The sequence below is a fragment of the Jaculus jaculus genome, chromosome 14 (assembly GCF_020740685.1).
Source record: "Jaculus jaculus isolate mJacJac1 chromosome 14, mJacJac1.mat.Y.cur, whole genome shotgun sequence".
Classification (NCBI taxonomy): domain Eukaryota; kingdom Metazoa; phylum Chordata; class Mammalia; order Rodentia; family Dipodidae; genus Jaculus; species Jaculus jaculus.
This window is the reverse complement of record NC_059115.1, coordinates 7,770,819-7,795,402: the sequence shown is the minus strand read 5'-3', so window position 1 is coordinate 7,795,402 and position 24,584 is coordinate 7,770,819. Positions and strand designations below refer to the sequence as shown.

The 24,584-nt window shown below is 47.2% G+C and overlaps 1 protein-coding gene across 1 annotated transcript in view; it reads left to right on the top strand.

Annotated features, from left to right (window-relative positions):
• The first annotated feature begins 1,589 nt into the window (after positions 1-1,589).
• Positions 1,590-24,584, top strand: part of Znf541 (zinc finger protein 541) — a 45,807-nt gene continuing 22,812 nt past the window's right edge. The window contains exons 1-4 of the mRNA XM_045134050.1: positions 1,590-1,633; positions 14,547-14,931; positions 19,043-19,286; positions 22,018-23,881. Coding sequence (XP_044989985.1) covers positions 14,625-14,931; positions 19,043-19,286; positions 22,018-23,881 — 2,415 coding nt within the window. The 5' untranslated portion in view covers positions 1,590-1,633; positions 14,547-14,624. The remainder of the gene's footprint in view (positions 1,634-14,546; positions 14,932-19,042; positions 19,287-22,017; positions 23,882-24,584) is intronic.

Sequence of the window (24,584 nt, the reverse complement as noted above, 5' to 3'; positions counted from 1 at the left end):
CTCAGACCACTGAGTTTTGGGGCCATGCTTTCGGCTCGGCCTGAGCTCCCAAGTGGTCCTGGGCTAGTTCCACCCCGCCCGGCCCCTGCAGCTTTGCCGGCCCTCGCCTTTGCTCCGCAGCCCTCAACTGCCAGCCTCGCAAAATGGCAACCAACCGCCTCCTTTCCCGGGCCGCGGAGCGTCACATGACCGCCGCAGGCTCCGCCCCTCGCTTCTCCTCCGCCCCCGTGGATGCCGCGCCTCCCAGCGTGCACGCGCCGGGAGCCCAGATGGCGCGCGGCCGCTCCTGGGAGAGGCGCGCCGGGCCGCGCACGCGCACGCGCGCCTCGCCGGGGGTCCGAGGCCGGCGCGCTCGGGCTGCGCGTGCGCGCTGCGCCGGGCCGGCGTCGTCGTCGTGGGGCTGGCGCGTGCCTGACGGGCGGCCGCTGCGCTGCGAGGCCCCGCGAGGTGCGAGTCGCGAGGCCCCGGCGCGCGAGCCCCCGGGGGCGGGTAAAACCCGGTTGCTGCTGACCTTGTCCCCTTGCCCCGGCTCCCTCTGCCCGTCCCCCCCGTTTTCCTGCCCCTTCCTCTCTTCTCAGTCCTTCCCCCCCTTCGCCCTCTCAGTGGCCCCCGTCGCGCTTCCTGTGGGGGGCTCGCCCCTCGCCCCGCGCCGGCACGCACCTTCTGCAGCCCAACAGCTCCAGGCCCCGCTGCAGCCCCGCAGCACCCCCGCTCCCCCTCTCCTCCTTGGACAGGACTCTCCAGGGCCCCCTGGCTCGCTGCACCCCCTTTTCTTTCTTTCAGAGCCCCCTCCCGGCCCCAACTGCCCCCTGGCAGCACCCCCAGCTCGTGCCGAAGGCCCTACCCGAACTCCCCATTCTGCATGTGGGCCTTGCATCCCACGTCCCTTCCAGGCCCCTCTGCCCAGCACCCCCCTTCCTCCTCATTTTCGGGGAACCCCCGGGTGTTTAATTTGAGGATCTTCCTGCACAAACAAAAGTCTCTTCTGTCTTCCTCGGACGACGCCTCTCCCCGCACTTTTTATGAGCTTGTTCCTAGTAGAACTACCAATCCCTCCCTGCTCGCCTTTCTGGAACAGCAAAAAATCGTTTTTTCTTATGTAGACTCTCACTGTTTTGGAACATTTTTCAATTTATAAGAAACCAGATTATTTCTTCCAGTTTTTCATCCGATGTTTTTATTTCTCCAGCCCTCCTCCCTTCGCTCCTTCAGCTTTCCAATACAAATTTCTTTCCATCCTCAGTCCCACCCCAATTAGACTTCTCAGAGCAAAACTCTGTAGGTTCCTACCTGGGCTGGGAAAGGATAAGGAAAAATTAATTTCTTTTCTTACCCAGAAACTCTTCCCCCTTAATCTATCTCCCTAGTCTACTATTGCTTTCTACCAAAAAGTGCCCGACCCCACCAGGACTTCATGCCCGCTGCATCCTTGTTTCTTTTGGGACCCAGCTTCTGACGGTCCCTTTCACTTACTGTTTTCAGGGCAAAAGAAATTGGATGTGTGTTCTGCAATTACCACCCAGCCTTTGAGGAGGAAATAAATCAAGGTCCTGATTGTTAGCTGAACCTCCTCCCTGTGGGGCCTAAACTGGGTCTTCCCATTCCCTGGAGATTGGCCTCACTTGCTCTTCTGGTGAGTTCCTTCCTTTGCACATGTCCAAAGACACCTGCTTTGAGAGACACATCCATTTGTTAAGGGTTTCTGAGAGTTTACACTAATGAGAACTTGTACAAGGAAAAAGATCACGCAATGCATGCTAACCTTCTTGGAGGAAAGCAGATTTTTATTAGCTTGTGTGTATTTTCATTTTTTAAAAAAATTCTCATTTGCAAGGAGAGAGAAAGAAAGGGAGGAAGGGAGAGAGAGAGAGAGAGAGCAAGAACGAAAATGGGCCCATTAGGGCCTCTTGCTACTGCAAACGATCTCCAGATGCATGAGCCACTTTGTGCATCTGGCTCCATGTAAGTACTGGGAAATTGAACTGGGTCTTTAGTCTTTGCAAGCAAGCTCCTTAACCGCTGAAACATTTCTCCAGTCTGTGTTTTCATTGTTGATGTCCATTGCAAAAATCAATAAGTAGAGCTGAAGAGATGGCTTAGTAGTTAAGACTCTTGCCTGCAAAGCCTAAGGACCCATGTTCAACTCTCCAGATCTCATGTAAGCTAGACGCACAAAGGTGAGGCAAGTGTGAGGTTGTACATACCCACTAGGTGGCACAAGTGTCTGGAGTTCAATTTCAGTGGCTGAGGCCCTGGTGCACCAATTCTTTCTCTCTCTAAAATAAAAAAAAAATCAATAAAGCAAGCTGGAGGGTTTCTTATTGGCTCAGGGCTATAACTCAGAGCTTTTCAGAGACAGGCAGTCAAAAGTGGAAGGCAGGTAGGTGAGTTAAAGGTCACCCCAAGACTACATAGTGAATTCCAGGTCAGCCTGGCCTAGAGCAAGACCCTACCTCAAAAAAACAAAACAAAACAAACAAAAACCTAAAGAATTAGGAAAGCCTGGGATAGGAAAATGGTTCAGAGGTTAAAGGTATGTTTGCAAAGCTTGTGACCTGGGCTCAGTTTTCCAGCCCCCATAAGGCCAGATGCAAAAGGTGGCACAAGCATCTGATGGCCATTTGCAGAAAGCATTAAGAGACCCTGGCATTTCCACACACACATGTAAAAAATTTAAAAAAGAAGTAGGAAAGCCTATTTTAATGAAAAATTTATATCTGTGGTATTCAATGTAGTAGCCATTTACTGTTTATAGCAATTTACATATTTATTTATTTGACACAGGGTCTCCTAGCTCAGGTGGCCTCAAAGTTGTTATAATCTTGTCTCAGCATCATGCATCACATCCTGTTTATTTTAAAATACTTATTGATTTGTGACAAGGTCTCATTATATAGCCCAGGCTAGTCTTGAACTTGAATTATTGCAGTGTCAGTCTCCCGAGTGCTGGAATTATTAGCATGTGCCACCATACCTGACTAATTTACATTTAATGGACATTAAATTAAACCAAAAACTTAGTTCCTCAGTGGTACATTTCTAAGCGCTCCATAGCTAGTGATTATCATGTGGGAGAGTGCAAGTTTAGAATAGTTCCATCAACAAAGGAAGCTTTTGTGGACAGCCCAGTTATGTATCTTTCAACTTGGTAATGAATTAAAAATACTTAAATAGGGCTGGAGGGATGGGTTAGTGGTTAAGGCATTTGCCTGCAAAGCCAAAGGACCCAGGTTTGATTCCACAGGACCCAGATGCACAAAGAGGTGCATGTGTCTGGAGTTTGTTGGCAGTGGCTGGAGGCCCTGGCATGCCCATTCTCTCACTCTTTCTCCCTCTTTCTCTGTCAAATATATACATACATGCATACATAATACATACATACATATATACATACAGAAATAAAACAAAAAATATTTAAATAAATACTACAGACTAAATAAACTTATCTTTGTAGGGACTAAGGAGATACATGGCCAAGGGTTAAAGGCTCATATTTTCAAAGCTGCCAGCCTAGGTTCAATTACCCAGCCATCCACATAAAGCCAGATGGGCATTTGTTTACAGAAGCAAGGGACTCTGACAAACCCATATATACATGCAAATCAGTAAGTCAAATTAAAAAAATAAAAATATCTTTGTAGACTAGGGAGACATTCAGGTCACTTTTTGCCTCTTGCCTCCAAACAATGCAACAGTGAATGCCATTTACCCCTATGTGTTAGGTTTCTCACACCAAAAGTTGTAGCATTTTGTAGCAGAGTTACTCCTCTTCCTCCACTAGTCATGGAATGATTGACCTTATTATTATTTTTTATTATTAGGCAGGGTCTCATGTAGCCCAGTCTAGCCTGGAACTCATTCTGTAGCCTAGACTGGCCTCAAACTCATGGCAGTCCTTCTTTCTCAGCCTTGCGAGTACTGGGATTGTAGTTGTGAGCTACCACGCCCAGCATACTTGTTTAAATACTTTTTAAATTTATTTTTTGTTTATTTTTATTTATTTATTTGAGAACAACAGACAGAAAGAGAAAGAGGCAGATAGACAGAGAGAGAGAATGGGTGTGCCAGGGCCTCCAGCCACTGCAAATGAACTCTAGACACATGTGCCCCCTTGTGCATCTGGCTAACGTGGGTCCTGGGGAATCCAGCCTCAAGCCGGGGTCCTTAGGCTCCACAGGCAAGCGCTTAACTGCTAAGCCATCTCTCCAGCCCTTGTTTAAATATTTTTTATTTACTTATATGTGTATATGTAACTGTGTGCACATGCAAGCATGCACCAGTCTGTTTTGAGGTAGGGCCTCACTCTAGTTCAGGCCAACCTGGAATTCACTATGTAGTCTGAGGGTGGCTTCAAACTCATGGTGATCCTCCTACCCCACCTCTTGAGTGCTGGGATTAAAGGTGTGTGCCACCACGCCTGGCTCCAGTCTCTTATTGATAGCTTGTCAATTTATGTATTTGAGAAAGACAAAGAAATGGGCACACAGTCTCTTGACACTGCAAACAAACTGTAGAGGTATGTGCCACTTTGTGCATCTGGCTTTATGTGTTTGATAAAGAGTCAAACCTTGACCAACAGGCATTGCAAGAAAGCACCTTTAATCACTGAGCCATCTCCCCAGCCTCTATGGGCCTTTTATTTATTTATTTATTGTATTTTATGCTGCAATTAAAATTTATTTATTTATTTTTACTTTATATTTACTTATTTATTTGACAGAGAGAATGGGCACTCCAGGGCCTTCAGCCACTGCAAACGAACTCTAGATGTATGTGCCACCTTGTGCATCTGGCTTACGTGTGTCCTGGGGAATAGAACCAAGATCCTTTGGTTTGCAGGCAAACACCTTAACCACTAAGCAATCTCTCCAGCACCATAAAATTTATTTATTTTTATTGACAACTTCCATTATTGTAAATAATATCTCATGGTAATTCCCTCTCTTCCCCTACTTTCCCCTTTGGAACTCCATTCATTATATCCCCTCCCCCTCTTAATCAGTCTCTCTTTTATTTTGATGTCATGATCTTTTCCTCCCATTATGATGGTCTTGTATAGATAGTGTCAGGTACTGTGAGGTCATGGATATCCAGGCCATTTTGTGTCTGGGGCAGCACATTGTAAGGAGTCCTACCCTTCCTTTGGCTCTTACATTCTTTCAGCCACCTCTTCCACAATAGACCCTGAGCCTTGGAAGGTGTGATAGAGGTGTCTCAATGCTGAGCACTCCTCTGTCACTTTTCAGCACCGTGATGCCTTCTGAGTCATCCCAAGGTCATTGCCATCTGAAAAGAAAAGATTCTCTACTAAAAGTGAGAGTAGCATTAATATAAGGGTATGAACATTAAGAGAAGTGCTTACTGGGCAGTTTGGTGAGCATAGTATATACATTTGGCCAGACAACAGCAGATGCTACACCCCCTACGGCTCATGACTACCCGTTTTAGGTTTTCAGTATCAGGGATGTATTCCCTCCCATGGAGCAGGCCTCCAGTCCAATTAGAGGGCAGTTGGTTTCCACCATGACAGATGTGCCCCTATTGCACCCATTGGCTCATTTGGCCTGGCTGGCCAATTATAAGGCTGGCAGTGTCCACTGTTGAGTATCTTCACTGGTGATTTCTCTTTCTCCCATTGAACTGCATGTAGAATGGCTTCTTCTAGCTTTCTGTCAGCTGGTATAAATAATATTTAAAATAATACCAGAATTCTGACCTGAAATTCACTATGTTGTATGATTCCATTTGTATGGGATGAGTGGCCATCTAAATGAGCCCTACTTTTTTGTTTGTTTGTGTGCCTATTTTTTTTGAGGTAAGATCTCACTTAGCCCAGGCTGACCTGCAACTCACTCTGCAATTCCAGACTGGGCTCCAACTCACAAGTGATCCTCCCACCTCAGCCTTCTGAGTACTGGGATCAATGGTGTGCCACCATGCTAGCTCTCATTTTTTGTTGCTATTGTTAGAGAGCTGGAAATTTAAAAAAAAAAAAAAAAGCTGGGCATAGTGGCGCATACCTCTAATCCCAGCACTTGGGAGGCAGAGGTAGGAGGATCTCCAAGAGTTTGAGGCTACCCTGAAACTACATAGTGAATTCTAGGTCAGCCTGAGCTAGAGTAAGACACTACCTCAAAAAACAAAAACAAAAAGAAAGAAAGAAAACTGGGCATTTTGAAAATCATAGTCTGGTAACTTTGGCAGTCAGAATCTCCTGACCCGCAGGCTGGCTGTGGTTGCTTACTGTGGGCTGTAATTGTTTGCTTAGTATCATTTAAAAACTAATTTGGAAAAGTATTTTGTCACGAATGGTCAGTGAAGTCTGTCCTTCTGGTTTAGTGGTGAGGTAGTATCTTAACAGATTTCCTTAAATGTCTGGAGCAAAAACACAAACAAAACCACTGATGTGTAACTAGGCACTTGTGTGAGTACTGGGACATCCTGAAGCACTCAGCCAGGCAGTACACTGCCTCCTCCTTCACATCCTCACACAGAGCAAAGGTCAGCTTGAGGCAAGAGCTTAGAGCCGTCTTGGGTCTTTTATGAACATGTACAACCCTGCTTTCCTTGATTACATGGCTTACTAGGTTCCCAGGAACATGGACATGCTGCTTTATTTTATTTTATTTATTAGTAAGAGAGAAGGAGGAAGAGAGAGAGACAGACCAGGTTCTCTAGCCACTGCAAACAAACTCAAAATGCACATGCCACTCTGTGCATCTGGCTTTATGTAAGGACTTGGGAATTGAACCTGGGTTGTCAGGCTTTGCAAACAAGTGCTTTTAACTGGCAAGCCATCTCCCTAGTCCTTCTGCTTTTATTTTATTGTTACAATGTATTTAATTGGGGTTGAAGAGATGGCTCAGCAGTTAGTGCTTGCCTGCAAACTCTAAGGACTCAAGTTCAATTCCCCAGGACCCATGTAAAATCAGATGCACAAGGTGGCGTATGTGTCTGGAGTTCATTTGCAGTGGCTGGAGGCCCTGGTGCACCCATTCTCCCTCTCTTTTTCTCCCTCTTTCTCTCAAATAAATAACTTAATTTTTTTTTTTTATTTGAGAGAGAGAAAGAAAGAAAGCATGCACATGCCAGGGCCTCCTGCCATTGCTAACGAACTCCAGATGTGTGCATCATTTTGTACATCTGGTTTAAGTGGGTATTGGGGAATTGAATATAGGCCATCAGGCTTTGCAAACAAGCCCCTCTGCTTTTATTTTGAAGTAAAAGTCCACGTGGTGTGTAATTCAGTGGGTTTTGACAAATATGTAATGTCTAGACCATAATAGTTCTCCACACAGCATTCTACCCATCCCCCACCCCAGTGCCTTTTTTCTTCACATGTTTATCCTCTTCTGCCCCCAGCCCTGGAAATCACCAGTTTAAAATTTTTTGTCTTTTTACTTTATTTAGTTTATGGGGGGGGAGGAGGGAGAGAGAGAGAGAGAGAGAGAGAAACAGACAGACAGACAGACAGAGAATAGATGCACCAGGGCCTTTCAGCCACTGCAAACAAACTCCAGATGTATGTGCCACCTTAAACATATGGCTTGTGTGGGTCCTGGGGAGTTGGACCTGGGTCCTTGGGCTTTGTAGGCAAATACCTTAATCACTAAGCCATCTCTCCAGCCCGAAATCACTGATCTTTGAAATGTTCCCAAAGTTGTGCATCTTTCAAAATGTTATATGGTAGAAGTCATATTGTATGTAGCCTTTTCATACTGGCTTTATTCTCATTCTCATATTCAAGGTCCTCCCATGTCTTTGTGGCTGGATAGCATGTTGTCCTGTTACTGCTGAATATTACTTTACTCTCTGGATTTATCACGGTTCATGTATGCACTCACACACTGAGGTCATCTTGGTAGCTTCCTGCTCTTTGCACAGGATTGTCAGACACATTTGTGGCAGGTCTTTGTGTGGCCATAAACTTCTACATGCTCTCGTACACTTCCATGACTATATAATTTATAATTATATTTAGCTCTGTAAGAAGCTGCCAGCGTGAAAGCTCTTCACAGCTCTTATTCTCTGACGGTGTGCCTCCTCAGCTACCCCAGCCCAGGCCTGTCATTTGTCTCTTGTTTGTCTCATTAGTATCCTTTGCCCCAGGCCACAGCAGTGCTTCATTTGCTTGTAATCTTTTCAACAAAGGCTTGCCTCCCATAGCCCATCTCCACGCTGAGAAAGTTCCAAATTAGGCAGAATAAGGGCAAGACCTTACCATAGGCTTGCAGGGAGCCACTGACAGTTCAGACAGCCAGCGCTGTTTGAGAACAAAATTCTCTCTTTTCCATCTAGCTCCATGAACCCACTCCAGACACATGGGCTCTTATCTTCGAGACCACTGCTGAGCTGGGGAGTGGGATGGGCTGGGTAAGTTAAAGTGCACAAGATCCCTCAGTTACAGCCAGTCCATCACCTGTTCTTGAGAGGGCCTGCGGACCTTTCACTGGTACTTAATGCTTATTGTTTCTGTGGTGGGGTGAATGAGAAGGTTTTAGATTACTAATTCAAACTCTTGTTTTTTCTTTCTTTTCTCCCTTCTGGTCTCTACTTCTCTTCCTCTCCTCTTCTCTCCCCTCCTTTTCTCTCTCTCTCTCTTTGAGGTAGGGTCTTGCTCTAGCCCAGGCTGACCTGGACTTCACTGGGTAGTCTCAGGGTTACCTAGAACTCATGGTGATCCACATACCTCTGCCCCTCCTGAGTGCTGGGATTAAAGGCCTGCGCCACGAAGCAGGCCTATATTTTTATTTATTTACTTGCAAGCACAGAGAGATAAATGAGAGACAGAGAGAATGGACCTCCAGCCACTATAAACAGATTCCAGATGCACATGCCACTTTGTGCATCTGACTTTATGTGGGTATTGAGGAATCAAACCTGAGTCATTAGGCTAAGCAGGCAAGTGCCTTAACTGCTGAGCCATCTCTCCAGTTCCCCGAGTTTTCCCACTTTTATTTAAGTTTCTCACTTGTTGCATCTAAATGAGATAGCTAAAGTAACCAGTTTATCTAACCCAACATGTTAATACATTATCTAAATACAATTGTGCATAGTATTTATTCCTTTATCATTCCTTTTATTTTTTGCCCCCTCTTTTTAAATTTTTTATTTTATTTATTTGAGAGCGACAGACACAGAGAGAAAGACAGAGAGAGGGAGAGAGAGAGAGAATGGGCGCGCCAGGGCTTCCAGCCTCTGCAAACAAACTCCAGACACGTGCGCCCCCTTGTGCATCTGGCTAACGTGGGACCTGGGGAACCGAGTCTCGAACCGGGGTCCTTAGGCTTCACAGGCAAGCGCTTAACCGCTACGCCATCTCTCCAGCCCCCCTCTTTTTAAAAAATATTTTATTTATTTATTTGAGAGAAAGAGAGGGAGGAAGAGAATGGGCATGGCAGGGCCTCTAACCACTGCAGACAAACTCCAGACACATGTGTCACCTTGTGCACCTGTGGGTCCTGGGGAATCAAACCTGGGTCCTTAGGCTTCACAGGCAAGCACCTTAACCACTAAACCATCTGTCCAGCCCCATAATGCCCCCTCTTTAGTTCCTCATACAGGGTTTCATGTAGCCCATCCTAGCCTTGACTTGCTATGTAGTTGAGGATGACCTTGAACTCCTGATTATCCTGCTCCCATCTCCCAAGTGATAGGATTACAAGTGTGTGGCACTGTACCTGGCTCTCTCCTTTTGTCCTTTTTATTTTCAGTGCAGGGATTAAATCCATGCTGATACCAATCCCCCTCTTTTTTTGTAATTTTTTTTTTATGAGAGAGGGAGGAAGAGAACTGGCATGCCAGGGCCTCCAGCCACTACAATCAAACTCCAGATGCGTGCAGCACCTTCTGTGCATGTGTGGCTTTGTGTACTTGCATCACCTTGTGTGTCTGGTTTACATGGGACCAGAGAGTTGAGCATATGTCTTTAGGCTTTGCAGGCAAGCACCTTAACCACTAGCCATATCTATAGCCTTCCGTCTTTCCTCCCTCCCTCCCTCCCTTCCTTCCTTTCTTTCTTTGGTTTTTCAAGGTAGGGTCTCACTGTAGCCCAGGCTGACCTGGAATTCACTATGGAGTCGCAGGGTGGCCTTGAATTCATGGTGATCCTCCTACCTCTGCCTCCCGAGTGTTGGAATTAAAGGTGTGCGCTACCATGCCTGGCTCTTTTTATCTTCCCTTTTTTTTTTTTTTTTGGTAGGGTCTTACTCTAGCCCCGGCAGAGCTGGTGGTCTCAAACTCTTGGCGATCCTCCTAGGATTAAAGGCGTGCGCCACTACACCCGGTCCCCTTTTTCATTTCTAATTTTAGTAATTTGTCATTTTTTCCCTCTATGCAGCATTTAAAAACATTTTTTAATTTATGAGAGAGAGAAATGGTACACCAGGGCTTCTAGCCACTGCAATAGAACTCCAGATGTGTGCGTCATCTGTGTGCGCGTCACCTTGTGCTCATGTGTCACCTTGTGCATCTGGCTTGTGTGGGTTCTGGGGAACCAAACCTGGGTCCTTAGGCTTTGCAGGCAAGCTACTTAACCACCAAACCATATCTCCAGCCCTCCATGCAGTATTTAAATTTTTAAAAATTTATTTATTAGAGGGGGTGAGAGGGAGGGAGGAATGGTCATGCCAGTGCCTCTAGCCACTATAAATGAACTCCAGATGCATGTGCCATCTTCTGCATCTGGCTTATGTTGGTACTGGAGGATTGAACCTGGGTCCTTAGGCTTTGGAGGCAAGTGCTTTAACCACTAAGCCATCTCTCCAGCCCTCTATGTAGCATTTCTTTTTTTTTTGGGGGGGGCGTTGAGGTAGGGTCTCACTCTGGCTCAGGCTGACCTGGAATTCACTATGTAGTCTTAGGGTGGCCTCAAACTCATGGCAATCCACCTACCTCTGCCTCCCAAGTGCTGGAGTTAAAGGTGTGTGTTACCATGCCGGGCCCATGTAGTATTTTTAAACAAATTCTCCTCTCTTTTTCTTCCAATTTGTAAATAGACTCTACTAGTTTAAACACTTTATTTATTTATTTATTTATTTATTTATTTATTTATTTGAGAGTGAGATAGATAGAATGGGCACACCAGGGCCTCTATTCACTGCAAACAAACTCCAAAAGTATGCACCATTTTGTGCATCTGGCTTATGTGGGTACTGGGGAATTGAACGTGGGTCGTTAGGGTTCACAGGCACATGTCTTAATTAACTGCTAAGCCATATCACCAGCTCTAGACACCTTTTTACAATTTTATTTTATTTTATTTTTTTGGGTTTTCAAGGTAGGGTCTTACTCTAGCCCAGGCTAACCTGGAATTCACTATGGAGTCTCAGGGTGGCCTCGAACTCATGGCAATCCTCCTGCCTCTGCCTTCCAAGTGCTGGGATTAAAGGCATGTGCCACCATGCCTGGCTAAAAAATTTTTAAGAGAGAGGGGGAGAGAGAGAGGCAGAGGGAGAGAGAGAAAATTGGCCCAGTAGGGCCTCAGAACTCCAGACACTTGTGCCACCTAGTGGGCATGTGCTACCTTGAGCTTGCTTCACCTTTGTGTATCTGGCTTACGTGGGATCTGGAGAGTCGAACCTGGGTCCTTAGGCTTTATAGCTAAGCACCTTAACCACTAAGCCATCTTTCCAGGCCCAAGAGTGTTTATTCTTGCCCAACAGTAACACATTTGTTTCTTGGGCTTGGTTTTGTTGCTTCTTGTGGTCCCGCTGCTCCTTAGCTCTTGGGGTGGCACGTCTGGGTCTCTGTGTGGGGCTATTCAGTCGCTTGGTTCTCCTGTGTACAGCGGGTGCTTCAGGAGCCCCAGGTTTCTTCTCTCGTCTCGTCTCATCTCCTCTCCCCTCTTCTTTCCTTCCCTCCCTCCTTCCTTTTTCTCCCCTTCTTGTCTCTTTTCTTTTTTTGCTGCTATCAAAAAGAGTGCTGTATTGAACAGTACTCTTTTATTTAATTTTTTATTGACAACTTCCATAAGTGTAAACAATTTCCCATGGTAATTCCCTCTCTCCCCCCACTTTCCCCTTTGATACTCCACTCTCCATCATATCCCCTCCCCCTCTCAATCAGCCTCTCTTTCTCAAACAGTATTCTTTCACTAAGCTACATGCCTGCCTCTCTTTTTTGCTTTTAAAAATATTTTATTTTTATTTATTTATTTATTAGAGAGTGAGAGAGGCAGAGAGTGAAGGGGCAGGAGAGGAACTCCAGAGGCATGTACCATCATGTGCATCTGGCTTATGTGGGTCCTAGAGAATTGAACCTGGGTCCTTTGGCTTTGCAGGTAAGTGCCTTAACTGCTAAGCCATCTCTCCAGACCTCTTTTTTGCTGTTTTGAGACAGAGTGTTGCTATGTAGTCTAGGCTAGACTCAAAATTCATAGTACTCCTGTGTCCACATCCCAAGTGCTGGGATGACAGGTGTGTGCTCCATTTCCTATGAGTACAAAGCTCACTTTTCCTGTGTCTATTATCCCCCCAGTATCCAGCTCCCAAAGTAGCTTTCATTAGTAGAAATACAGTATAAGAGGCTAGGAAGACAACTCAGTCAGTAAAGCACTTGCCATATAAATATGAGGACCAGCACCCCCAAGCCAGGTGCAGTAGTGCACACCTATAGTCCCCGTGCTGAGGAGAAGAGAGCCCCAAGGACTTGCTGGATGGCTGAGCTCCAACTCGAGTAAGAGGCCTTGTCTCAAATAACAAGGTTAAAGGCCTGGGGAGGTAGTTCCAGGCTAAAAGGGCTTGCTGTGCAAGTGTCATGATCTGAGTTTGGTCTCCCAGAATGCACACAAAGCAGGGTGTCTGTATGCCTAGTGTGCCTGCGGTGAAATGGAAGGCAGAAACAAGCATCCCAGGAAGCTCATGGTGAGCCAGCCCACCATACGAGGTGGTGAACAAGAAACCCCAAGGCAAATACTGTCACCCATGTGTCCTCAGATCCCCACACATGCACCATGGCATGTACGTGTCTGCGCTCACACACATAAAAGAAACATAAGGTGAAGAGCGAGGAAGACACCCAACATTAACCTCTGACCCACATATGCACATGCACATATGTATGCATACCACATATACCCCAAAATAAATGAGTTCTATGTAATTAAAACATTCTAGAAACCACATAAAAATATAAAGAGAGACAGGATAGATTTCTCAGTGGCTAAAGGTGCTTGCTTAAAAGCCTTACAGCTTGAGTTTGACTCCCCAACATCTACGTAAAGCTGAATTCAAAGTGGTGTGGCAGCACATGTCTTTAATCCCAGCACTTGGGAGGCAGAGGTAGGAGGGCCATGAGTATGAGTTCGCGGCCAGTCTGGGACTAGAGTGAGATCCTACCTTGAAAAAAAAAAGATGGGAGAGGGCTGGAGAGATGACTTAGTGGTTAAGTCATTTGCCTGCAAAGCCAAAGGTCCCAGGTTCAGTTCCCCAGGACCTACCCACATAAGCCAGATGCAAAAGGAGCACATGCATCTGGAGTTTGTTTGCAGTGACTAGAGGCCATGGTATGCCCATTCTTACTTTGTCTCCTATCTTTCTCTGCTTGCAAATAAATAAAAGTAAATTAAAAAAAAAGATGGGGGGGGGACTGGAGAGATTTCTTAGTGGTTAAGGTGCTTACCTGCAGAGCTTCATGACCTGAGTTCAATTCCCCAGTACCCATGTAGATCCAGATGCTCAAAGTGGAGCATGCATCTGTAGTTCATTTGCAGGGGCTAGAGGCCCTGGCATGCCCATTCTCACTCTTTGTCTCTGTCTGTCTCTCTCTCTCCTGAGCATGGTGGTACACACACTCAGGAGGTCCAGATAGGAGGATCACCATGAGTTCAAGGCACTCTGAGACAACATAGTGAACTCTAAGTCAGCCTGGGTTAGAGCAAGACCCTACCTCAAAAACAAAACACAACAAAAAGTGGTGCCTGTATCTGTGATCTCAATTCTCCTCTATAGTGGGAAGTGCAGCCAGGGGAAGGCAAAGCTTGAGGGCTAGCCAGACTGGTGCACACAAAGTAAGCAGCCAGTCCAAACAACAGGGAATAGCCTGTGTTAGGCAGCATAGAGGGAGAAGACAAACTCCTCTAAGTTGTCCTCAGACCTTTACATGTGTGCCATGGTACACAAATGCCTATACATACAGCTACCCATACTAAACATAAAAAGAAGAGGGGTAAGGGTGTAGCTCACTCTGAATGCCTGCCTGGTCTGCATGATGCCTTGGGTTAGATCCCAGCATCACATAAATTGGATGTGGAGGCACATGCATGTAAGCCCAGCATTCAGGATGCAAGGCAAGAGAATCAGAAATTCAACATCATTCTCAGCTACACAGCAAGCAAGTTCAAGGCTAGCCTGGACTATTTGAGGCCCTGCTTTAACACACACAAACAATTTACTCCATACTCTTCTGCCCTGCTGACAGATGAGAAAACTAGGACTCCTGTGACTTGCCCAAGGCCATGTTACTATTAATTGGTCAAGAACATGCCCTTTTGGCCCATACCACATTGCTTCCTCACAATTTTGATTCCTCTTTGTTTTGTTTTTTAGGAATTAGCTCTTTGTTCTCTGACTCCGGTCACCACCTTGTTTGTCTGCAGAGGGGTTCTGGCCAGGACCTGGGGTGTCATGGAGCAGTGCAGCCTTGGGGAGGAAGGAGCACTCCCAGCAGAAGGACAGCTTCTTTCTTTCTCAGAAAGCCAAGGGCTCAACTGCAGTGACACGCTCAACCGGGACCTGGGCCCCAGCATGCGAGACCTACTATACACGGGCCTGAGCGGTTTGGACCAGGACCCCAGTCTCCCAACACCTGACATGCCCAGCAAGGTGCTAGAGGACAACTTAGACAATCTGTCCCTGTACTCGGGGAAGGACACTGACTCTGTGAAGCTGCTGGAGGAGTATGCAGATTCAGAGTCCCAGACTTCCTTACAAGGTGAGGCTGTCCTCCTGCGGAGAGGACTGGGTGTGACAGCAGCAGTTTCTACAGCTGGTTAGCAAATGAGTCTACACATAGTGGGAAGAAAACACTCCTCAGGGGTGAAGAGAGAGCTCAGCTGATGGAGTGTTTACCCAGAACCCTGGCTTTAATCCCCAGCATGCCTGGGTACGGGGATATATGCCTGTAATCCCAACCCTCAGATGGCAGAAGCAGGAGGATCTCGAGTTCAAGGTCATCTTCTGCTACAGAGTGAGTTATAGGCCAGCCTGGACTACTACCCAGTCTCAAAAAAGGTGGCTTTATTCCCTCCTGCCTCCTTTTGGGCAGGAGCTCTTCATACTCCCCCTTTCTTTCTCCCTTCCTTCCTTCCTTCCTTCCTTCCTTCCTTCCTTCCTTCCTTCCTTCCTTCCTTTCTTTCTTTCTTTCTTTCTTTCTTTCTTTCTTTCTTTTTCTTAATCTAACAATGTCTCTCTAAACTTAAAAAAAAAAAGAAAAAGAAAAGAAAAGAAGCTGGGCATGGTGGTACATGCCTTTAATCCCAGCACTTGGGAGGCAGAGGTAGGAGCATCACTGTGAGTTCAAGGCCTCCCTGAGACTACATAGCAAATTTCAGGTCAGCCTGAGCTACAATGAGACCCTACCTCAAAAAATCAAAAAAGAAAAAAAAGAAAAAGAAAAAGAAAAGGCTGGAGCTGGAGTGGCTTAGTGGTTAAGGCACTGGCCTGTGAAGCCTAAAGACCTAGGTTCAAGTCCTCAGAACCCACATAAACCAGACACACAAGGTAACACATGCACACAAGGTAGCACACATGTCTGGAGTTGTATAGCAGTAGCTAGAGGCCCTGGCATGCCAATTCTGTCTCTCTCCCTCTCTCTCATGAAAAAATAAAAATAAGCTGGGTATGATGACATACACCTTAATCCCAGCACTCCGGAGGCAGAGGTAGGAGGATTGCTGGGAATTTGACATCACTCTGAGACTACATAGTGAATTCCAGGTCAGCCTGGACTACAGCAAGACCCTACCTCAAAAAAATAAAAATAAAAAAAGAAAAGGAAGAAAAAGAAAAAAAAAGTCTCCTCAGTTGAGTATGATAGCACACACTTAGGAAAGTGAGGCAAGAGTATCACTATGAATCATGAGCAGCCTGAGCTACATAGTGAAACTCTGTCACAAATAAAGAAAAGGAAAAAAGGAACTCAAGAGTACCTCTCTTCTATGAGTGACTTTTCTGCCTGCTTTGTGACTGTTCCCAGCATCAAGGAAAGGGAGCAACAACCCAGGAATGAGGTTGAGGAGATCCTGCACCCCTGCCTGGTGCATGCGCAAATCCTGGTGCTTTCCTATCAGTGCCCTATCAAGGACACTGTTCACTCTTCCACAATTAATGGGGGCCCTGCCCATTCTGTCCCCACTTTCCCAGGCCTCCTGTCTTTATCAGTGAAGTAGATGGACAGGAAGGCTCCCTTGCACCGCCACCCCAAGAATGACAGTGGTAAGAAGCCAAGGAAGACTGAGGAGCACTTCACAATGCCACTGGACAGATAGTAGATACTTTGCTTTTTTTTTTTTTTTTTTTTTGAGATAGGGTTTCACTCTAGCTCAGGTTCTCCTGGAATTCACTATGTAGTCTCAGGGTGGCCTTGAACTCATGGCAATCCTCCTACCTCTGCCCCGAGAACTGGGATTTAAAGGCGTGTGCCACCACGCCCGGTGATACTTTGCTTTTTTTAAGAATAGGTATTGGGCTGGAGAGATGGCTTAGTGGTTAAGCGCTTGCGTGTGAAGCCTAAGGACCCTGGTTCAAGGCTCGATTCCCCAGGACCCACGTTAGCCAGATGCACAAGAGGGCACATGCATCTGGAGTTTGTTTGCAGTGGCTGGAGGCCCTAGTGCGCCCATTCTCTCTCTCTCTCTCTCTTTCTCTGCCTTTGTCTATCTGTTGCTCCCAAATAAATAAAAAAATAAAATACTTAAAAAAAACCCAAAAGAATAGGTCTTGCTATGCTGCCCAAAGCTCCCAGATTCACACAAACCTCTTGCATCAATTTTACCTGTAGCTGCCACTATAGCTCATGCCATTGCACTTGGGCAGTTAACTTTAAAAAAAAAACAACCTAATACCAATAGAGATCATTTTAAATAGATCCTTTATTCAGTTCCAAAGCTTTCTCTTAAAAACAAGGGAAGAACTAATGAAATAATTAACAGGGACTACAGTGTATTTTAGTGTATCTTTAGGCATCCCCTAGAAGATAAATTCATTTTATATTGTGACCCTCTTCATGGGTTTCTGGCAAGCTGCTTAACTGGGCTGACTGAACGAGAGCTGCTGGGCATTTATATTCTATCTTGCAGGGAAGGCCGCATCTGAGATGTCTGAATAAGAACTCAGGAACCCTCCAGAGAACTTGCTAACATGCAGGAAAGGCTTCTGTGGCTCCTGGTCCACAGATCATGTAGGAGGTGTTAGCCTTGTTTCTGTGTTGAGCGATGAGAGACCACACACAGTAGGACATCTGTGGGGCATTAAGCCTGCACCACAACAATTATGTGAGAAAAACGTGCTGTGGGGTATGTGTGCCTATTGGTGGCAGAGGAACCCTGATTGTCACCAGACATTCAGAAGGGTCTCATAAGTCATCCTTCTGAATTTGTTTTTATTTATTTATTTATTTCGTTTTTTCGAGGTAGGGTCTTGCTCTGGCCCAGGCCGACCTGGAATTCATTTTGTAGTCTCAGAGTGGCATCAGACTCACGGTGGTCCTCCCGCCTCTGCCTCCCATGAGTGCTGGGATTAAAGGCGTCTGCCACTGCTTATCTATTTGCACACATATGTACATATGTATGCATGTGTGTGCATGACACAGCAGGATCTTTTGCCACTGTAAACAAATGCTTGTCTAGCTTTATATGGGCAACTGGGGACTTGAACCTAGGGCAGCAGGCTTTGCCTTTAACCAATTTACTTACTTGGGGAGAGGTAGAAGGGGAGGTGAGGCGAGGTGAGCTGAGGTGAGGAGAGGAGAGAGAGTGGGTGGGCCAGGGCCTCTAGCCACTGCAAATGAACTCCAGACACATGCACCACCTTGTGCTTCTGACTTATGTGGGTACTGGAGAACAAACCTGGGTCCTTAGGCTTTGCAGGCAAGAGCCTTCACCACTAAGCCATCTCCCCAGCTCCTAATCTTGTTGTTGTTGTTTTTTTTTAATCTATAGGAAAAAGTAATTTAAGCCTGGAGTGTTAGCACATGCCTTTAATACTAGCATTGAGGCTTCAGAGTGAGGTGCAGTTCAGCTTGGGCTCAAGTGGAACCCTACCTTGAAAATATATTTCAGTGAACATTAAAATTCAACTCTTTATACTTCTAAAACTTAAATTTCAGGTCTTCATAAGTCAGTGTGCTTATCTGTCTCCTTTCTTTCTTTCTTTCTTTCTTTCTTTCTTTTTTTTTTTTTTTTTTTGAGGTAGGGTCTCACTCTAGCCCAGGCTGACCTGGAATTCACTCTGTAGTGTCTGGGTGGCCTCGAACTCACAGCGATCCTCCTACCTCTGCCTCTTGATGCTCAGATTAAAGGCATGTGCCACCATGCTGAGCCCTCTTCCTTGCTTTCTTTATGAGATGGCAATTTCACCATGTTATCTACCAGGCTGGCTTTGTACGCCTAGTCTGAAAGTAATTTTCCTCCCTAAACCTTCGGAGTAGCTGGTACCATCAACATGTGTCGTGATGTTCATTTAAAATTAATTTTGTTTGTTTGAGACAAGGTCTCACTATGTAGTGCAGGCTGGCCTCAAACTCATTTATCCTCCTGTCTCAGCCTTCCAAGTGCTGAGATTCCAAGTGTGTACGAACACATCCACTTATAAATTTTCAAGTACATGAGTGAAGTTGTTCAAATATGCCCAGTTTTGTAGAATAATATGAAGTAAGTTGCAAGCTGGGGGAGGGCTCAGTGGTGGAACCTTTGCCTGGCATGCAAGCTGCTGGAGTTGGAGTGAGCCTCAAGCTCTGGTATGCCTCCACAGCTGAGTCACAGAGTACTTCAGTGCCACGCTAATTTCCCAGCCCTCTAAAACCTGTGCTTTCTCCCTCTCTTCAGACCTGGGGCTTGGTGCACTCAAGGTACCTAAAGAGGCTGATGAAGGAGGCAGGGCCACCTCGGGGAGCACGAGAAAAGGCAAGCGGCAGCACAGCTCCCCTCAGAACCCACTTCTGGACTGCAGCCTGTGCGGGAAGGTGTTCAGCAGCGCCAGCTCTCTCAGCAAGCACTACCTGACCCACAGCCAGGAGAGGAAGCATGTCTGCAAAGTCTGCAGCAAGGCCTTTAAGCGTCAGGACCACCTGTATGTTGGAGTCTGGTCAGGAGATGTCTGGGTGTGGGGGGATTTCCTACCCTCCCAGATCCACCCAACTGGGCCTCTGTTGAGTTCCTGCCTCCTTATTCCCCAGACATGTGTTCCCTTTCCTTAGGCATGGACTCTGTTCTACTCACACTGGATGTCCTGGAAAATCTCTACCGAGCCCCCAAATTCACTCCAGTGATGAAATCACTCCTCCATTTGCAGATGGGACCCTGTCATTTAGAAGTGTATGGCTTTCCATGCATGGTGCCGCATGCCTATAATCTCAGCATGTGGGAAGTGGAGCAGGAGGGTTTAGGGATTTGAGGTCAACTTGGGATATATGAGACCCTGTCTCAGAGAGCGAGGAAAAGAAACATAATGACTTACTTGATAAAGAAATGTCTCAGTTGGGCATGGTGGCACATGTTTTTAATCTCAGTACTCTGGGGGTGGAGGTAGGAGGATTGCCATGAGTTTAAGGCCAGCCTGAGACTACATAGTAAATTCTAGGTCAGCCTAGGCTAGAGTGAAATCCTACCTCAAAATAGAATAAGATACCTTTAATCCCAGCACTCGGGAGGCAGAGGTAGGAGGATCGCGGTGAGTTCGAGGCCACCCTGAGACTCCATAGTGAATTCCAGGTCAGCCTGAGCTAGAGTGAGACCCTACCTAGGAAAAAAAAAAGAATAAGATAAAAAAAATTCTTTCAAAAAAAACCCAAAACACTTGAATCTAGAACTTAGGTCTTCCAGCCTTCCCCTCAGAAGGAAACCATGGCAGCCTCTGGGGGAAGGCAGTAGTCATGGGATGTCGCATGCCACATGCTCTAGAACTGTCCCTAAGCAGTACTACCAGTTTCCCCAAGGGCGATCTGCTCATTCATTTATGGTGTGTCACTGTCACATAGGCAGGAGTAAATATTTATATGCGTTTGAGAGACTGCTTGGCAGTTAAGGCGCTTGCCTGCAAAGCCACAGGACCTTGGTTTGATTCCCCAGGACCCATGTAAGCTAGACACACAGAGTGGCACAGGCATCTGGAGTTTGTTTGCAGTGTCTGGAGGCCCTGGTGTGCTCATTCTCTTTGTCTCCTCATGCTCTCAAACAAACAAATAAATAATAAAATTATATGCATTCATGCAGAAGTTGTAGACACATGAGGTTATGAGGTTTTCTTTTTGAGGCAAGCCCAACAGATTGGGTTTTTTTTTTTTTTTTTGAGCTAGGATTTCACTCTAGCCCAGGCTGACCTGGCATTCACTGTGTAGTCTCAGGCTGTCCTTGAACTCATGGAGATTCTCCTACCTCTGCCTCCCGAGTGCTGGGATTAAAGGTGTGCACCACCAAGCCCAGCCTAGCTATCTGTAAGTTGGTTTCTCTGCTGTGGGAGCTCTAGGTAGCTATCACAACAGTCTTATGATATCCCCAGGTTGGCATCTGGCCAGAACTGTGCCTCCCCTCCCTCTCTGTCTTTTCCTGCCCTCACTCTCACTTGCTCCTGTGTGCTGCAAACCTCCACGGAGTAGTGAGGGCTTAGCTTTTTGGTTTTGGTTTTGGTTTTTTTTTTGGCCCAGTGGGGTTGTTTTTTGAGGCAAGGTCTCACTCTAAGGAACTGACCTGGAACCCACTCTATAGTCCAGGCTGGTTTTGAACTCAGAGCATTCCTCCTACCTCAGCCTCCAGAGTGTTGATAGGCATGAGCTACCCACCTGACACATTAGTGGGGATGTTTGTTTGTTGGTTTTGTTTTTCAAGATAGGGTCTCACTCTAGCTCAGACTGACCTAGAACTCACTCTGTAGCCCCAGGATGACCTCAAACTCAAGGTGATCCTTCTCCCTCAACTTCCAAAGTGCTGGAACTAAAGGCATGTGCCACCAACCCCAGCTTACATTAGTGTTTTTTTTGTTTGTCTGTTTTGTTTTGTTTTGTTTTTTTTCGAGGTAGGGTCTCACTCTAGCCCTAGGCTGACCTGGAATTCACGATGTAGTCCCAGGGTGGCCTAGAACTCATGGTGATCCTCCTATCTCTGCCTCCCGAGTGCTGGAATTAAAGTCATGCACAACCATGCCCGGCTACATTAGTGGTTTTTTTTTTTAATTTTTAAAATTTTTTTATTTTTAAATTTTTATTAACATTTTCCATGATTATAAAATATATCCCATGGTAATTCCCTCCCTCTCCACACCCACTCTTTCCCATTTCATTAGTGTTTTATATATATATATATATATATATATATATATATATATATATATATATTTATTCTCTCTCTCTCCCTCCCTTCCTCCCTCCCTCCCTCCCTCCCTCCCTCTCTCTCTCCCTGTGTGTGTGTGTGTGGGGGGGGGCATGTCAGGGTCTCTTGCCACCATAAATAAATGCTCATCCAGTTTTACATAGGGTTACTGGGGAATTGAACCTGGGCTGGCAGGCTTTTAAGCATGTGCCTTTAACTGTTGAGCGCTCTTCCCAGCCCCAAAAGTGGTTTTCCAGCACATGCCAACTGTGTACAAGTCCCTAAGACTGATGTTCTTTGAGAACACACTTTGAGAATGCTTGATATAGCTTCTGTGATTTGTTTTCCAGACAAAACGTTTCTTAAAGTTGAGGGTAGGGAGGTGGGTCCCTTCCTAACAGCTAGGACAAAACAAGGAGCCAAGTAGTTCCTGAGCCATGCTGCGGGTGCCCAGGCCCCAGGGCCCACCCATGACCCCCTTCCATATCTGACTGCAGGACAGGGCACATGCTCACCCACCAGAAGACAAAGCCCTTTATGTGCATCGAGCAGGGCTGCGGCAAGAGCTACTGCGACTACCGCTCACTGCGCCGGCACTATGAGGTCCAGCATGGGGTGTGCATCTTGAAGGAGGCCCCACAGGAAGAGGAGGCCTATGGGGATACCCCTTATACCCATGATCCAGCCAGCCAGCCTTTGCCCAGTAGCCTACGGTCCTTGGGCCCCTCAGAAGTCAGGTCCCCTGGCCCTGTCTTGCCTAACCGAGACCTCCTGTGCTGTATCGTGAGCAGCATTGTCCACCAGAAGATTCCATCTCCCAGCCCAGCCACAGGGCCTTCGGAGGGTGAAGGCAGAAACATGGCCTGTCCCTGCCCCAGCTCACTAGGGTCATCCTCTTGCATGCTGGCCAGCACCCCAGCAGCCCCAGGAACCTTGGGCTCTGAGGTTTCTGAGGAGTCGTGCCCCCCACAGAAGGAACCTGCCACCGAAGCGTTTACAGCTGGCCAGTCAAGGGCAGCTGAGAACGGAGCCTCTGACACACCTGAATCGGAGTCAGAGTCTCCTCGGCTTCAACGCCCATCATCCCTGGAGGGCTGGCCGGAGGGTGGCTCCCTGTCTGCCTGCCTGCCTCTCTTACGAGGCCACTCAGTCTCCTCTGGTTCCCTGCCATCCAGCCACAGCTTCCAGTGGCTTAGGAACCTGCCTGGCTGTGCTAAGAACAAAAGCAATGGTGTGTTTGTGGTCCATAAGCCCTCTGCAGCACCATCTCAGGATGGCTCAGAAAGTGGCCCTGGGCCCAACAGTACTCCAGCCATGGCAGAGCCTTCACCGGGCATGGCTATCAGCCAGGAGGATCCACCATCTTTCCCTCCCACACTCCTGAAGTCCACCAGTGAGGTCTCCAGTGAAGCCCAGCAAGCGACTGTAGAGGATGACCACTGGGCTCCCAAGAAGAGCAGGCCTGACTGTGAGCCCTTCCCGTGGCAGAGCTCTGGGGACCCTGGACCCCAGGACACCCAGAACCCAGGTGGGCTACCTGCAGATGCCACACCGCTCTTCCGGAAGTTGTTGATGAAGTCACAGGAGTCTCTGGTGGGCCATGAGCCACTGCAGGTGTTTCAGATGATTGCCAAGTCTCAGCGCATCTTCTCCCACACCCAAGTGGCAGCAGCCTCTGCCCAGCGTCCAGGACCCGAGGGCAAGCATGCAGCCCTGAAACCACTGCAGGGGCCGTGGCCACCACAGCCCCCACCACCAGCACCCACCGTAGACTCTCTCCATGTGGGCTCTGGACATTCAGAGCCAGAGGGGTCCCCAGTCCGCAGGAGAAAAACTATGCCTGCAGTGCCTAGAGAGGCCTCCCCTGGCAGCTCCAGGAGAGACACAAAAGGAGGTCCCAAAGTGGCTTCTGTGCCACTGTCCCTCACAGGGCCATCTCTGAACGCTTCCCGGAATCTAGACATCCCTTCTCTGGCCAAGCAGTTACGGTCTTCCAAAGGGACCTTAGAGTTGGGGGATGTCCTCCCCATCACAGGCCCACGGCAGTCCCAGTTGAGTGGAGATGAGCCATCTGGAGTCCAGCTGGTTGGGAAACAGACGCAAGCTGAGACTGGCCCAGCTTCAGGGGCCACGAGAGGTGAGAAGGGCCCAGGCTGCCCCCGGGGCGGAGGCTATAGGCTTTTCTCAGGCCACCCCAGAGCCCAGCGATTCTCTGGCTTCCGGAAGGAGAAGGTGAAGATGGATGTGTGCTGTGCCGCTTCCCCCAGCCAGGTGGCCATGGCCTCCTTCTCATCAGCGGGGCCTCCTGCAGACCCTGCCCGAGATATGAAGTCCAAGCTGACCATATTCAATAGAATCCAGGTACTTGCCCCTCTGTCTTGTGACCCAAGTGCAGGGCTGTGAGAATGTCCATGAATGTCTGCCCTAGCATTTGCTAATGTCCAGGCGTTTCTTTCTGGCAGTGAGGCCTTAGTTGTGATTTTTCTGGTGAGAAGTGGTTTGTCACTTTGCTAGTCACTGACTCTGCTTGCTTGCTGTGCCCTGCATTTCATTGTGGCTTTGCCTCCTCAGGAGATGACAGGTAGAGTCTCTACTCCCCTGAGTGTTGCTGCAGGTGGCCACACGTTTTCTGGTAGGGTTACTGTTTCATATTTATGTGAAGCTTGCTCTGTGCTGGCTGATGAGCCTTAGCCAGGTCCTCTGTGGTGACCTCCTCTCAGGTACTTAGCCACTCCTCCTCATGACAGGCTTGTGTGGATTTTCATCTTTATGATCAAAATACTATATAAAGAGCCACTTCAACGTGCAGCTTGGTAAGCTTTGATACATTTACAAAGTTGTGCAACCATCATTACTGATCAAAATGGTATCATCGACCCCAAAGAAATCCTGCATGCCTTAATTATCACCCCAAATCTTTCTATCCCCCCAACCCTAGACAACCACAAGCCTCTGTTCCTCTGCATTAGCCTGTTCTGGATATCGTGTGTAAGTGGCTCACACGCTACGCTGTTTTGTATCTGGTGTCTTTCACTCCCATCATGTCTCTGAGATGCATCCACGT